The 17,307-nt window shown below is 40.9% G+C and overlaps 1 protein-coding gene across 1 annotated transcript; it reads left to right on the forward strand.

The window, feature by feature from the left end:
- Positions 1-569: 569 nt before the first annotated feature.
- NCEH1 (neutral cholesterol ester hydrolase 1) lies at positions 570-15,893 on the forward strand (the record flags this gene model as incomplete). The annotated part of the gene is made up of 5 exons (XM_079539979.1): positions 570-707; positions 8,706-8,934; positions 11,177-11,246; positions 13,604-13,775; positions 15,276-15,893. 5 exons carry the CDS (start codon positions 570-572, stop codon positions 15,891-15,893), a joined length of 1,227 nt encoding a protein of 408 aa, XP_079396105.1.
- Positions 15,894-17,307: the final 1,414 nt, after the last annotated feature.

Consider the following 17,307-nt stretch of genomic DNA (forward strand, 5'->3'; position numbering starts at 1 on the left):
TAAGCTTCAAGTAGGCATTTAATTTACGCCCAGACTGAATTCTGTAGAATTTGTTTCCTGCACGGTGCAACACGAGGATTCGTACCTGACATGAAAGCACTTATGGGGGTGAAAAAACCCATTCAGAAGAATTTGTCTTCCCTACAAACGGCTCTGCGTTAAACCAGAATCTGTTACTGAACTCGGGAAGAAAAAAATCCCACTTCAAAATAAAATTACATAAATCATCATAATAAATCCGTCTCCGTTTAAAAACGCAGGCTCCGTTTCTCCTGCCTAAAATACAGGTGCTCCCCGACAAAGACGCCGTGCGCGGCCGGGCCCGCCGCGGTCCCGCAGAGCACGGCCGGAGCTCGGGGCGGGGATGCGGCGGGGCGGCCCCGGGCAGCGGAGGTCCGCGGCGCGGCCTCCCCAGAGGGCGGGCGGGTCTCGGGCGGGGCGGCGGCTGCGCGGGCGCGGAGAAAGGCCCCGCCGCCACCCCGCGCTCCCGCACACGCAGGCGGCGGCTCGGGGCGGCGGGCGCGGAAGCGCCGGGACTTCCTCCGGTGGAGGCCGCTCCCCGCGGGGCGATGCGGGCCGCCTGGGTGCTGCTGGCGGCGCTGGGCGCCCTGGCCGCCTATTACATCTACCTGCCGCTGCCCGGCACCGTGTCGGACTCGTGGAAGCTGATGCTGCTGGATGCCACTTTCCGGGCGGTGCAGCAGACGGTAAGGAAACGCCGTCAGAGCCCGTCGCCGGCATCGCGGGCCGTGCTGCGGTACCCGGCCTGCCCGGGACGAGAGCTCGCTGCCGCGTCCCCCGGCCGCGCAGGGGGCGAGGCCGGGTCGGGCAGTCGGGCGATCGTTCACTGCTGGCATCCAGCCGCCCTGCTGGCTTTGTGATGGAGGGCTTCCTGTGTGCTGCAAGCTGTTTTCCGACCCGGGGGCTTTAGGTCAAAATAATTAATGGCTTCTACTTCCATGCGCTAACTGATGCCTTAAGGAAAGAAGACATTGGAAAACTATTTCAAATGTCGAAATCACGCGGCCTGTGTTTGAAACTGTGTTAGTCAACAAAACCCTTTCAGAATAGCTGTTTTTTCTATAAGACGTGATTGTTTTGTTGCTTTATGATCTCTCCCTCTCTTTCTCTCACAATGTGTATGCTGGCATGAAAGAAAGAGATCACGGGCTTCTGATGATGGCTTCAGCTATGAGCTTGGTTTTCTGCTAGGCTGGTCTGATCTTTGACAAGGACTGATCAGCTGTGGTCACTCCTGATTTAGGGTACTGTCTGCGTCAAAGTATTTCAGTCTTTTTTACTAGCAGCATTCCAGTTCATTATGTTGTCCCTAAAACCTTCAACAGCTTGCATGTTGAGAGCATCAGCAGATTCAGAAAGAATGAATTCATGGGCAGAGGGCTCATAAACAGATACCAGGAGGATTTGGTGGGAAGGTATCTTCTATATACCTAACAGTAATTGCAGAAGCAGGATGACAGTGTCCAGGCTTGCATACTCTCCCTGAATAGCCTCTCTGGCTGCCACTTTTGCAGTCAGAGTTGGAACTAGATGTAGAATCGAACTTTAGATGTCCCTGTTCATCACAGGGTTGTTGGACTAGATGACCTTTAAAGGTCCTTTCCAACTCAGATGATTATTTGATTTTCAATAGGCCACTCAGCTGAGCCAGTGGAATGTGAAAGAATAAAGCTTTTTGCTTATATACTCTCCCTTAAAGAAATGATAATGCTATGACAGGTAAATTGTGTAGACATAGCCTACAACAGCATGTTTTCCTTTAAAAAGCTTGACATGCACTTGCTTTGTGCTGGTAACTAAAATAACAACACATACCTTTACAGTGGAGCTGGAAGTTTAATAATTGGAAGGGCTGCGATGGTCACAGCGTCCTGCCTGCAGAATACATGGTAACCTTTCTTCCAGTAACACCTGAATCAAGTCCATAACCTCTAGCTGAAGGAGACCTATCTTTAGAAAATCATGACTAACTCTATATATGTATACTGCTGTTGGCATACGTACACATGCTGTCTGCTTGTGGTTTGCAAGGCATAGCTGAATGAGTCTCAGTGTCTCTAGGTTGGAGGCCAAAGGCAATCCCATCCCTTCTGGGGTATCCCAGAGGTCTTCCTCCCAGAGGAGCTGGCAGAACACAACCTGCCCTGGTGGCAGTTGGAGCACACTGGCAGCACTGAGGTGCCCACATCTGCCTCCATCTCTGTTAGGGGAAAGTGGTAACTTGTTAGACAGTTGTTCCTATCTGTGGCCTTAGAAATATGATTACATATAGCAAGGAAAATTTATTAAATATCAGCCCCAGGCAGCTTACAAAGCACAAGGACTGAGTGGCTTTCAGACAGATCCGTAAAGCATCAGTGAGGCATTAGCAGTGCCCCGAACCACAGAACAGGTAAACTTTGGGGTTTTCTTTCCAGAGAGAGCAAAATGAGGTGCTATCTAAGTGTTCAGAAGTCTTTCCAACACTGAGAGGTTGCACAAAGTCAGCAGTAAGTGACTGCCATTAAGAATGATCTGTGTGAACTGAAGCTAAGATTGTAGAAGTTAAGCCTGAGTACTTACTGTGGTAGACAGCTTTAGTGTGTGTATATAAAATCAAGTATATGTCCTTCTGTGGAGCTGAGCTTCCCTTTTCTTTGTCTACCGGAGGTTGCGAGACCGAATGATTTAACGATGCTCTAAATGTGACCATTGAACTTTCACCTACTTCTGAATGTATTCTCAGCTTGCTATTTATGACTTTCCTTTGTAGGTTTGATAGCCAGACAGAAGTACGTTACTAAGTGATTTTTATTTTAAAACCCCCAAAGTACACTAAAATCCCTCATTCCAAAGCATGAAACAAACTTTATGTGGTCTAAATACAGTTGTTTCCCTGTTCTGAAATAGATTTGTGCTGACTCTGACAATCGAGCATGACAAGTTCTTGTTTGGGATAATGTGCTTGGTTTCTCACTCCTTTTATAAGCACTACCAATAAAACATACTGAAGCTGGCACTGCTTTTCAGTGTACTGATTATAAGGTGCTGCATTTCTGTGTAGAGTTTTGTCTCAGGCAGCTAATAAAATTCCTTTACAGGCTTGGGACTGACTCAGTGCTCTGAATCAGAGCAAAACCCAAGTGTTTATGTATTGTCACGTGGCTAAAAATGCACAATGCTTATAGGGCAGTGTTCATAAGTAGGTTTCACAACATATTACAAAAGGGAGCTGATGCCATTGTCCTAATCTTACTTTGGGGAAATGCAGAGTGCCTTATTTGAGGTCTCTGCAAATACTAGAGCTGGATGTTCAGAGCCCTATTCCTGTGCTGAGCGTAGTAAGCTGTGCTGCTTTCAGAATGAAATCAGAATCTTCAGCCTCGTGTTATTAACAAAGTGGTGCATTAGCTTAGAATGAGGATTATCATTCTCATCTATCTCAAAATGGGACTTGGCCACAGTTGTATAGAAAACTGCAATGTTACACAGAAGTTTTTGGTCAGAAATGAAAGACAGTGAACGCATGTATGTAAGACTGTCAGAACTCAGCTTCACTGAAATTTGGACAGCCACAGAAAGCTACACAGAATTACAGGACTGAGCAATAAATTAAACCATCAGAATTGTTTTACATGGTATCTGTCAAGAAGGGCCTAAAGCAACATTTCATAATTATGCTGTTAACAGCAGGATTGATAGAGACATCTCTCCTTTTCATTACCATTCTCCCTTCTTGGAGTAGAGAGAGCAGCATATGTTTATTTAATAAGCCCTAAGTTATTTCTGAACCACACTATCAAGGTACTTGCTATTCTGATGCATAGAAAGGAAGAAAGGATTTTTTTTATTATTTCTTTTTAATATATTTTTTAACTGGCACTGCTGCTAACAGGTTTGGAAGGACAAACATGTTGGCATCCAAGCTGTCAGGCAGGCATCTGTGGAAGAATTTAGGCAGCTGTAGAGGGGAGAAAAGTATCCTTGTACTTCTCATCAGCTAAGAAATGCTTTTATGCTGCTCTGCCACTTGCTTCCTTTTAGAATAAAATCTAGGGCATGGGGCATCAACATTCAGGAGTAGAGTAAACAGTAATTAGTTCCATCTAACATTTTAATATTTAATCTACCTACCCATATATGGAGAGATGTAAATCATAGCTGTGGCCATCCAAGTAAGCTGATATTTTTGCATGTAAGGACACAGTCTTGCAAATTGGTTTACAGTAATCCACTGTGGTCTTAGATGTTGCATATGAGTAGGAACAGATACACTGCAAGTCCTGTTTGCAGTAGAGAAAAAAGTTACTGGGAATTTGGTCTAAAAGCAGTTCATCGTGGATGAATAGGTGTAAGAATGAAACTTTACAATGAAAAAATAATAGAGCTTCTCCCAGTTGATAAACTGTAAAACACCCTTTTTGGTTTCCTTCCAGTTATAAAGGAAATTAGAGCACTTATCTTTGAGTCCTTGAGGACTCCCTGTATAACAGTTTTCAAAAGTACATGTTGGGTACTGTGCAGTAATGCACCTGTTCTAAGAAATGGCTCTGTAAAATGAAAGAAAATAGAGGTTAACCTTTAGATGGGATAAACTTCCTGAAATGCAGTCAGACCAATATGTTCTGCACGCAGCAAGATGGGGAAATGAGCCTGTTTATTTTTTTTTGCTAGTCTCTCACTGTCTACAGATACTGTAGTTGGCATTTTGGACTGTAATGTTACAGCAGTGTGTTTTGCAAAATGACGCCTGAACTGAGGATAATGTCATTCAGGAGCAGCAGCATCTTCTGAAGGTAGGAAATTAAGTCTTAAGAGGTTCAGCCGCCCAGTGTCAGCATCATTACTCTGTGAGTCACACATGAGACTTGGCTCAGTGCTGAACAGTGACTCGTGTGAAAAGACAAACAGCACAAGCTAACTCCCAGTTCCTGATCTCAGCTAAGGTCAGAGCAGAAGCTGGCACCTCACTGCTGCGAGGGCAGTGAAGGAAGCAGCTGATGTATTCAGCTTGGCATGCTGCCTTTGTGTGCCATCTGAATGCAACCTGCTGCTGTAATTTCAAGGCTAAAGGTCAGAGATTTGTGAAGTTGGATAGTTCACGTTGCCCTTAGGACAGTGTCACCTCAATCCTGATGTGCTCAGTGTTGTTTGAGATTATTAGAAACTTAGAAATTAGCAACAGAAATGCACCTTTTCTGTTTCGTTTTTTTGTTGGGTTTTTTTGGTTTTTTTTTTTTGGTAATAGAAAGTACATGACTGACATAGAGTACAAGTCTGTGAAAGAGGGGTAAAGCATAATCACAGTGATCCCTTGGGATTCCAAGCGACCCTGACGAACCACCAGTTCTACCAATTTAGGGGCAGATACTGAGATTTTGGTGCCTTTCTTGAAAACTGTTCTTTGAGGTTTTTTTGTTTTGTTTTTAATCACAACCCTAACTCCTCCTTCACTTCTTGACAGTTTTCTCCTGCATGAAGTTAAAACATCTCTCGCTATTTGATATCTCTCATCAAAGAATTTGCTAGGAAGAAGACAGTTACGATCTTAAACAGCTTAGTTTTTTGGGTTGTCATTTCTCATAATCCTGGCTAGGAAGATATCCTGGTAAAAAGACAAGATGGTTGCTGTGGAAGTTACTTGGATTTGTTGGAGAGTTGGCATGTGCAACAGTGAGCATAAATCACACCACTACCAAAACAGCCATAGATTAGAGTGCCAACAATCCTAAAATGAAAAGCTGCAATCAGAACTGGGTGATAGATTGCAAGTAAGTAATGTGTGTACAGTGGCTATGTGCTGAACTGGCCCAAACATCAGTAAGGTACTCACATTTGCCCTTCTCGTCCTCCTGCCCATGCAGGTCTGTCCTGCTCCATAGCAGTTAAGCTCACTGGGTGCATCAGCTCCATTAGTCATCCTCATGAATTTCAGCTCCATTAGTCATCCTCATGAAGTTTACCAGCCACATTTCTTCAGGTTACCTGTTTAGAAAATGAAAGTGTTTATATGGTTAGAATTTGAGGTGATCCTGTCTGGAGCCAGGAGTTGGAGTCAGTGATCCTTATGGGTCTCTTCCAACTCAGGATATTCTGTGATTCTATGACTGTGGCTGCAACACAGTCCTAGATGAGATTCAGCCAACCATTAAATACAAACATATACACACAAGATACTACGGATATATCTTACATAAGAATTTTGTTTGTAGGAACTCTGGACAAGGCTAGCTCTTTGCCAGCAAAAAGCACAATCCTGATTGTTGTAAATAACAACCAAATTGACTGATGAGATACATTTCCAAAGAATGTGCTTATAAGTCCTGGGCAGAGAAACCTGACAAGGTAAACATAAAAGAACTATTACTGTTCCTTTTGAGCCTTGGTGTACGAGGCATCTCTTCCATGTTATTCAATTTTATTTTTTTTTTTTGGTTCTTGGAAAGAGTGGCCTATTGCAGGAAAAAGGCATGAAAGCAACTGATAAACCTGCAGAGGGCCATGGTGTTCTGTGGTTTAAAAAAAACAGGGCAAAACACTTCTCAGTAAACAGCTGCAACTAGCCTTGAAAAGAAAACATCTCTGATTCCAGGGAACATGTGGTAATCCTGTCTACAAAGAATGTGGATAAATAGCCTTTAGCAGCACTGAAAAAAATCTACAAGAATTATTTTTTTTTGCCTGGCAGTATTTCCCATTAGTTACCTCCCCTGGGAACCTCTATGGGGCACGCAGAAGATCATTTTGCTGGGTGAATCAGTGGCAGCCCAATAAATTGAATGGCAACTTATTAATAGGTGTATTGCTCTTCAAGTTTGAAGCTTGAATGGTGTTTTCCTATGGAAATTTTTAAGTAACAGTGTGGGAAAAGCATGATCTGACATTCAAAAATACAGTCTTGTGAATCCAACATTTCTGCCCACTGGGTGGATGCTTGTTTTTTTTTTTTTTTACTCCCAGAGGAAAGACCTTAAGTATGCAGAAATGATAATCCATCAACAAAGCAGCAAACATACCAAGATTTGGTTCCTCACCAAACTATTTCAGCAGGGTAACCAAGCCAAGCAGGAAAAGAAAGTAACTTCTGTAAATTTTTGCTTTGGAAATGGGTCTCTCTCTCTCTCCACTTGCATTACACCACATTACTCACATTACCACTCCATTGGACTTGGCAGTCAGAGACCCTTTTGGGAAAAATCTCAGTCTGTCGCTTTCCACAGGAATCTGCAGTGGAACCGGGGCTGCCTCGGGGTCTTTTTCACACAGCATCTACTGAAAGCTGAGTCATATGCATTTGTTTGTTTACATTTAAACTAACCATAGTGGATTTAAAAGCCATGTGTAAGGACAGTGGCTGCAGAGCACTCCACCAAGGGAGCAGATCCTTTTTGGCATAAATATTGCTGAATGGATGAAGTCTCTCAGTTGATAGGAGGTGCTTCAAAATTTGCTTTTCCTCTGGAGGATGTGTTGACAGCAGTGGTGTTCCTCTGTTAGCTGTCCCTTCTCTTTGAGAAGAATTCCCTAACAGAGATACTGCACTGAAAGTAACTGGAAAATGGTAGTGCAGAAGGACAGTAAAGAAAGCCAAAGAAAGAAAATGAAATCTCTCTCTTTGTGAACATGTAAGTCAGAAAGAGACTGTAAAACTCTCGCTTGGAAAATCACGTTTATCACACAGAAACTCACTTGGCTTCCACATAGTTTTTGTACAGGTTATGCTACAGCAACTATGTGTTCTTTGCAGTATTAATGCTGTTAGACTGGTACCTGAATGACCATTCTCTCCCTCTCCTGGTACTGAACTCGTTTAATTCATACTAGCAGGCTTGCACTGTACTGGTGATAACAGCAGAATTGAAACAGTTGAAGTGGTTATGAGTTGACAAGCTGTACATGGGGAGCAGGTCATGAGCATTTAGGCTGAAGGAGTGCCTTAGATCCCAGGATTATCTGCTTAGAGAAACAGGTTTGTTTAGGGGAAAGTGAAAAAGAAAATCCTGGATTTTCAGAAGGGATAAAATCCATCCTTCTACCGGAATGGGACAGAAAGTTGAGATCTTTCTTTATTTTCTTAACGTTTTATACACCCACACAGAAGAAGTAAAACGCTTGAGTCTCTGGGGAAGAAATCACAAATCTGCCACAGCTCTTCAATAGCATTTCACATCTTTTCCAATTCAGTGGGCAAATACAGGGTGAGCCAGTAAATAAGCACTGCATTCCTTTGAGACTGTTCCTGTTTGCAGATGCCTTTGCAATCACTGAGAACTTAATTTGGAAATGGAAAGACTTACGCTTTGGGGTGGAATAAGAGAAATAGTTTGCATATTTCCTACCTCAACACCTCAAAAAATGTTGACTGTGTGGTACTGCCCTCTACTGGCACAGATCTGAGAAGCTTTGCAAGTAGAAAAGTGGAATCTACTGGTCAGTCAGGTTTGTCCCTTTCGGAGGTGTCATTCAGCGGCAGGAACGTCTTTTGTTGCCAGGGTTTTGTTCTAATACAGCTTTGAGAACATTACAAGTTTTGATAATCATTCATTTTCTGATGAATATTCTAAGAATTTGTATATGTTTTCATACAGAAGCTGCCTTTTGAAGATGGTTGCATCAATGCAGCATCATTTTATACATACATATATATATATATACATATATATATATATGAAGTAACTAACCTTTTTCTTTTTCCCCCCCCAAAGTGTCACTTGATTCACTATCTGAGACTCAGCCATCACTTGATAGTTCTGAATTATTTGATTTGTACATTTGACAAGCTGAAGTCTGTCTCTTCTGAGCCCATTAACATAACGGATGTTGTTTTTGATGGTGTGGAAGTCAGAGTGTTTGAACCTCCTGCAAAGCAAGATGAACCGCTGAAGCGCAGTGTTGTTTACATCCACGGAGGCGGCTGGGCCTTGGCAAGTGCAAGTACGTGTCTGTTGGTAACTAAATGGGATTCTGGGGTGGTTTCCTCCCAGCAGCAGAAACCAAAGGCTGTTTTTCTGCCAGGAGATGATGATTTTGCAGAGACATACCTGAATTCAGAAGTCACCATCTGCATTCTGGCACAGCAGATGTAAGGAATCATGATAAAAATATACAGTGGGTGCACTGGAAAAATATATATCTTATCAGGAGGTGAACTGGAAAAGAACCAAAAGATTAATTTTGTAACATCACGACAGGACAAATTACACAATATACAAAACAAACAATTACTCAAAAGAGTGGACTGAACAAAATTACATGCAAGAGCATTACTGATGTTTGGCTTCCAATAGTGTGTATTTGGGAATACATACTGCTGATCCCAGAAAACAGCGTGACCAAGGATATGGGTAGAGATGGGTTCCCTACTCCCTCTCTTATGGAATCTACTGTGATCATGAGCAGAAACTACCTTGAAAATTTACAGCACCGACTTTCTCTGATGTTTGTGACTTCCAAGTTAATTGTAGTAAGGTATAGCTGTAGGCAACAATAAGCTAAGCACAGATCCTTCCACATCTCGCAGCAGGAGAAAAGCCTTGGAAAAAATAGGGGCCTGCAGTTCTCACAGCTGCTCCGAGGCAAAGATCAAGAACGGGTGGGAGTCTTTGTCCTTCCCCATTGCTTCTGGGACAACATGAAGGCCTCACAACCCTGATGCATTGTGAAGCATACATAGATTCATCTGTAAAGAGGAAAAAATTCAGTGGGCTTTTCTGAAGTGTTCTAAAATATGCAAGATTGTACTGATTGCATTAAGACTGTATGTATAAGCCACCTATACCACAACTTAAGTGAAATTTAGTGTCCTAAATAAGTTCAAAATCTCGTCACTCCTCACAGAGAAATTGAGCTTTGAAGTGATTTTTTTTGGCCTACATAAGAGATATTTGTTAGAGTCCTGCCCATATCATTTGTTCTGTAACAGTTGGCATAAGACTTGCTGTACAAATAGTTTATATTAAATTACAGTGCTTTGTTTGGATGCTGCAACTCAGCTAACCTCAAGTCCAAGATTCAGAAATTAATGGCATAAATGTTACAGCTAAATACTAAATTCTAAGGCTAAATACTTTATAAAACACTTAGTGTCCTAGTATATTTTATAGTACCAGGAATCCATGATTAAGAAATTGGAAAGGAATAAAATTAAGGAGAATCAGTCCACTGACAGACAGGATTAATTCTCTGATAAATAAGTAGTTCACGTAGTTCACTTGACATTAATAGGGCAGCTCATTTGAATCAAAGCAATACATGCAATAAAATGAACAAAAATCAGTGACTCATATGGTAACAACTGTTTCCGGATGCAGTGGCCCCAGGCCACCAGGTACCTTGAATTTTGTCCTGTTGTGAGAACTGATGGGTGAAATGACAAGCCCCAAGTCACCAACAAACAGATGAGGGGAAAAAAACATCAGACTGCAGGACTTCTCGTGGAGTGAATTGTGTGCCTTCTGCTAAAACGTACATTTGGAACATCATCTGGTTTAAGCTGATGTAATTTACTTCTGTTTGTTAGAAGTCTTTATGTTTTCTGAGAAGGCTTTCTGTTGTGGTTTAAGCCAGCAGCTGCCTGAGCACCACACCACCACACAGTCCTTCACTCACTCTCCTTTCCCAGTGGGATGGGGGAGAGAATTAAAAAAAAAAAAAAAAAAAGTAGAACTTAGGGGTTAAGATAAAATTATTTACTAAGATAGAGGAAAGGATAATAATTTTTATATGTATATAAACACATATTTATGAATGTATGTAACAAATGAAGCACAAGCAATTGCTTACCAGCCACCAACCAGTGCCCCCAGCTAGCCTGTGAGCAGTGGAAGAGAGACGACCTCCCAGCCATTCAGAACTGCTTCCTCACAGTGTCGTGAGGGGTGGGATGGCCCTTTGGCTAGTTTAAGTCAGCTGTCCTAATTCAGTTCCCTCCCAGCTCCTTGGGCCCTTCACTGAAAATGTCCTTGGCTCTGTAGAGCACTGCTTAGCAGCAACTATAAGCATTGCTGTGTTGTCAACATTTGGTTTTTTTCCTAGAACCAAAAACCATAGCACCATACCAGACACCGTGAAGGAAACAATTCCATCCCTGCTGAAACTAAGACAGTTAGGTGCGGCTTTGTGAAATACTGCCTTAAATGGACTCGCATGTACCTAATGCTATGTCCTTTTGTTTCAGGAACGAGCCTTTATAACAACCTCTGCAGAATCATGGCTGAATCTCTCAATGCTGTAGTTGTCTCAATTGAGTGAGTAATCTAAAATTAATTATGTAATTTTAATGTATTGGAAATATGTAACGTAGTTCTTCTAGCTTTGCCCTTTTCGCTTGTTACTGACTTGTATATAAGGCTTTAAACTTGGACAGTAATTCTCTACCAGTCTGATATTATTATCCTTTTAGAATAACAAATTAGAATGGAATCAAAAGTTCAGTTGGATTTCTGTTTCTCTTGACAGTCATTTCAGAGGGCAGAAATGTGGGAGAAAAGTAGAATTTTTAATCGCTTGGACAAAACACTGAAATGCAAATTTTACACGTTCAAGTGCATCTCACAAATGTTTCTGCAAGTAAGGAGTGCACCTAAAACCTGAGATCACTCAATTGACTTAAGTTTTAATTCTGTTGATGCTTGTCAAAAACAATTTTGTTATATACCTGAAGGAAGGCCAAACCACATCCCTCTGACTCCCTATGGAGCAAAAGAGAATTCTTCATCCTTAACTGAAGGTATATTATAAATAAAAAACCAAACACCTAAAGTCTGTCTAAAAAACACCACTTCTAAGGCGCTCTGAGCAAATGTCTGCAACCTAAGAATTAGCAAATCATTTTTTACTGCTCATTAACCAAAATACACAGTGAAGCATGGCGGTCCCTGCTGTTCTTTCAAGCACCCGCTGTTGAAGTCAACTCATTTCAGCCCTGTACTCCTCTCAAGAGCAGGAGAATGCCAGCGTGCTAGACAACACAGAAGCAGCACTAGTTTTTTCACTAGCTGAACAATTCCAAAGTAAACAAGCCTCTCAGCTCGCTAACTAAATTACCAAGATGACTCCAACTTGAGTGGTACTCTTCCCACCCTTACTGTCAACTTCAATATTTTCTTTTGCAAAACCAATCGCTTGATAGAACTACTCACGGCTCCGACTTGCAGTTGATTACATATCAAGCTCTGTGATCTAATTACAATTTAATTATATGGAGTTGGTGTTACTGATTCTCAGTAGGCATTGTAGTGTACTTTAAGGGTTCGCTTTTTTACTTCTTTGTTGTTTATTAGTAGAAAAAAAATAAAAAGAAAAAAGCAGGCAAGTACCAATCACAGTATTGGAAAGTCCCTAGTTACTCATTTTCTCACTTAAGGTGATATAGTACTGGCTGTTCCTCAGTTGTTTGTCATCTCTCCTTAGCCATTATATCTTTCAATCAAGGCATTTATTTTCAGTTAGTGAAGTCTAATTAGATTTTCTTCATTGGTTGAGCTGCACATCTCACTTTTGTTATCTATACAAAACATCACCTAGTTCTGCAAGGCCTAGTTCACTCAGGCTGCTCTCGTATGACTTTGTGGCAGATGTAATATATATTGTTCACTGAAAGCAGAACAGATTTGATGTTTGAAACACTTGATGTAAATTAAGCTTAAAATTCATTTTGCATATACTATATTTTTTAGCTTAGATTCCCAAGAAAATACTTTGAACCAAGAAACAGTATTTTGTTTTGCTTCAGAAGTAACGGCAAGATTATTTCTTCACTTTGAACTAAAAGACATCACTGTAATGACATTAACTTCTGTCAAACTGACAATAGAAATATTTTCTCAAAACATTATAAATTAGCTCTGCTGAGAATATGTGAAATTCATTAAAGATGCAAAAACTGCAACCAGAAAGATGTGCTTTGCACCATAAGGCCCAGTAACAACTCTCAGACTACAAACGATTCGGTAAATACAAACTGATTTCCCCTACACTGTTATTAAGGAATTCAGAAAATGCAGTAAACAGGTTTCAGCTGCTGCTGCTCCACTTGGATATTGCATATATCCCTGCCTCTCTCCTTGATAAGGGAGAATAATTATTGAGTCTGTTGGATTAGTGCAAATCATTATTACTTCACTTCCTGGCTACTGTTAATTTCCTGGTACAGAGGTACAGCTCTCCAGAGCTTAAATAAACATTTGGGAAACAGAACTACTGAGGTGTTTGTCTCAGCTGAGTCTGCTGGGTGTCACTCTCCTTCACAGCAGTTAAGGTGGGGAGCTGAGATCAAAAACAGGCCAACAGGAATAACTCCCTTGCCAAGGATGTTCTTAATAGTAATTCACTTTTATAATGTATGATGAAATCCTTTGTTGGGAAAGCACTGCACAGTATTGTACCATTGTGGTGTTTTTCATATCTAATAGGTCCTTACAAACCTTTTCGAGTAAGAATGTTCATTATAAGCTTAAGTATTACACACTTCATTTTTTTTCTCTAGTATTTATCCTAATAAAATAGCCATTTGCCACTAAGATGTATCTGCTAGTATTTATTGATCAGGAGAGAGAAGTATAGTAACTAATAATTGTGTCTTACCTCCCTTCTTCTTTTGTAGATACAGGCTGGTACCAGAGGTGTGCTTTCCTGAGCAATTCCACGATGCTCTTCGTGCTACAAAGCATTTTTTGCAGCCTGGTGTCTTAGCTGACTATTCAGTTGACCCAAATCGAATTGCAATTTCTGGCGACAGCGCAGGAGGAAATTTGGCTGCTGCTGTGTGTCAGCAGGTAACATCCAGTGTCTGTGATGAATTACACTATAACAGCCCCTAATTCAGTGATGCATATAGGTTGACAGGTTCTTTGTGCTGCATCATCACAAGGTGATGTGCCAGTGTCAGAGACAGAGTAGCACCGCTATGCATTGAAAACCAGATCTTGTCATTTTACAGAAGAAAAATGAGTCAATTGCATGAGTCAAGTAGCTTGCCATATCTTAGTGCAGTTATGAGTTCTTATGGGCCAAATTGTAAGCACAAGCAGCTAAACGATTTCTTGTAACACGTTTTGCTGAGAAACTTTGCCTAAGTAGGTAACTAGCTACATTCATAACTTATTAATTTATCTTCCTATTTTCAAGTGCTTATCACAGAAAAATATGTTCTTACTTCCTCCAAATACAAATGAAGGACAACAAATATATAATGCATGAAGCCTTAAATTGTCTTCCTGCAGCATTTCATAATTAAGAAATTTTCTTTTGTGCATCTCTGGTTAAGCATAATCTGAATTTAATCTATTAAAGACTTTAAAGACTTGCCTGGGGCAAGTAATAGTATCAGTCATGGTTGAGTGAAATATTATTAGTTTTTCTGTATTGCCATAAACCATTGGTGATAAGAAGGTACATAGCCTGCTCAGGCAACTAATTATCATGACAACCTTGCTCAGACAACTAATTATCATGACAATCTTGCAGTATTGAATTAGCGAGGAAAAATTAATAAGGCATTGAAAGTCTTTGTCTTGGGGATTGATCAGCAGGATGGAGCTGTGTTTTGGAAACAGCATTCATAATTCATTTCCATGATGCTGAATTCTTTTTAAATCAGTGATGTAAGATTGTGTCAGCAGAGGTTAAATACACTAAGGTTCTTGAGCCTGAAAGAGACAAGATGAGATACAATATAGATTTATGTATCTTGAGTAGAAGGTGAAGGAAAAAAAGCGTCTGCTGATACTTCCACTAAAAGGAATGAGGGTGTACCAAAAATTTACTTTGTAGGCTCAAATCAAATGCAGATGGTAGGTTCTAGTCCAACACAGAGGCTCTACTGCACACAGTAAGCCTTTGCTAGAGAAAACCAGATGCCAGCAGTTTGCAAGAGCTAAAAAAGATAATTTAGATAAATTGATGGAAGAAAAATTCTTGAAAAGCTATTAGAAGTTTAGATAGCTCCATTGACTCAGTAAGTCCTCCAGCTGTAAATAGTTTAACTGGGAAAGTGTATTAGAAGAATAATTTAACGTTATTGTTTTTTATATCTGCTACTGATTTCTGTTGGAAACAGGATACTGGAACTGTCCTGAGTGATCATTATTATAAGAAAAGAAAAAGATCAGGCTGCTAGCGTTTCAGACAAAACAAGAGCTTTATCTGCCAGTGGAATTGCATAAGAGCAGAATCTTGTCTAAAAATTATCAAGTGGTTGTTCGTGTGAAGTTCAAGGTTGATATTGTAATGTTTATTTTCTTTATAATCACAATTCTTTCCCGTTCTTCCCACAGCTTAGCAAAGATGAGCATTTGATCATCAGACCAAAACTGCAGGCATTAATTTACCCAGTCCTTCAGGCATTTGACTTCAATACACCTTCATATCAGCAGAATATGAATATGCCTGTTCTTCCTCGTTATGTCATGATTAACTACTGGATAGACTATTTCAATGGTAATTATGACTTGGCTCACTCACTGCTGATTAACAACCACACTGCTCTTGATGTGCATCAAGCTCTGACTTTCAGAGGACGTCTGAATTGGACATCCCTACTGCCCTCATCATTCAAAAAGAACTACAAGCCTGTAGTACAAACCACAGGCAACGCAGAAATAATCCAGGAGATACCAGCGCTGCTTGACGTGCGAGCAGTCCCACTGCTTGCAGAAAATGAGACTTTGCAGCTGCAGCCTAAGACTTATATTCTGACTTGTGAGAACGATGTCCTGAGAGATGACGGGGTGATGTATGCCAAGCGGCTGGAGAACGCTGGTGTGGAAGTCACACTCGATCACTTTGATGACTGCTTTCATGGCTGTATGATATTCACGATTTGGCCTACTGATTTCTCTGCAGGAATTCAGACCAGAAACAGCTACATCAAGTGGTTGGATGAAAACCTCTGAGGAGAGAGTTTCTCTAGAAGACACTGTGCTCAGCTCTGGTGTCTGTTCTTGTAAAAGAACAATCAGTGAAAAAGTGCACTTTTCCAAATTACGATTTCATCCATTCAGCTGCAGCAGGGGGGTGGCTGCAGAGCACAGACCACTAACTGTAGCGTTCACCTGCTCAATTGGCCTTGCCCAGCAAAATACTTCGTGACATGTTTTTCAGACTTCAGGATCTTTTTTTCCTTTCAGATGACTTGCCAGCCATAAATGTTGAGCAAGAAGATCAGCATTCCTGTCACATTCTTAACTAGCTAAAACTTTTGAGCTTTCTCTCTTAATTAGGCATAAAGGCCACAACTCTAGAAAGGAGCCAGGTAAAGCCAAGCACCTACATCTACATCTGAATATGTATAAAAAGGGAGAACTAATTTTCAGCAGTGTTGAGCACTTGTTGATAGAGCAGAAAAGCTGAGCCCTCTCACTTTTGACAGCAGAGAAGCACATTTGAATATCAGGAATGGATTTAGGTGTTGGCTTTTAGGCACACAGAGAAATGGTTCTTAAAGGAAAAATAATAAAAATTGCTTTTCTGGGCAGTAAAGATTATGTTAAGCAAGTCTCGTAGCTGAACACATAATTCAGCTTTGGAATTCGATCTTTATGGACTTTTAGCGGCTTGTATTTTATAAAAGCACAGAACAGAATATATTTTCAGTATTTTAAATTAAAAAATGTTATATCATATATGGAAATATGAAGAATAAAGTGTGTAGCTGCAGAATCTAGGTTGATTATGTGAGCCTCAAAGCTTACTACGTGGCTAAGAATATGACACTGACAGTCTTCAAAGCCTCAGTTTTGTGACCTCCTTACAGAAAATACTGAGTGTGCTAAAAATAATCTGCTGTGTGGTTTGCACTAATGTTTGTAATTAATAGTGGAAGTCTTTGTTCATTGACTTTCTTTTGTGCTAGTAGCATTTATTGTATTTCATGCTTCCTGTAAGGAAAGAAACAGCAAACAGAAGTGGGCTCTAATCTGTACTGGAGACTTAGATTGGAACTTCGCTGCTATACCTCTTCTGTCTAGTAGACTGAACCTGAAGTGCTAGCTGAGATGATCTAGCCATTGTGTAGCACATCTCTGCAGTTTGAACCATTCTTTAATATTCAGAGATGCAGAACAGCAAAGTGAAACCACTTATAACTGTGTCTATCTTCCAGGATGTTTACTGCTTGCAGAAATGAAGGCTGTATCAAAATTTGTGCCCGCTGTATCTAGGCAGAGAGAATGGCTGTCCCGTGACTAAACTAGGGGATTAAATTCATTGTCGGCTTTACTGCTGACTTCCTGTAGGAACCCAGGAGAACAACTTAATCTCCTTGTGCCTCACTTTCTTCCCCTGCAAAACAGGGAGTAGTCATTGCCT

The sequence above is a fragment of the Tetrao urogallus genome, assembly GCF_951394365.1.
Source record: "Tetrao urogallus genome assembly, chromosome: 9".
Taxonomy (NCBI): Eukaryota; Metazoa; Chordata; class Aves; order Galliformes; family Phasianidae; genus Tetrao; species Tetrao urogallus.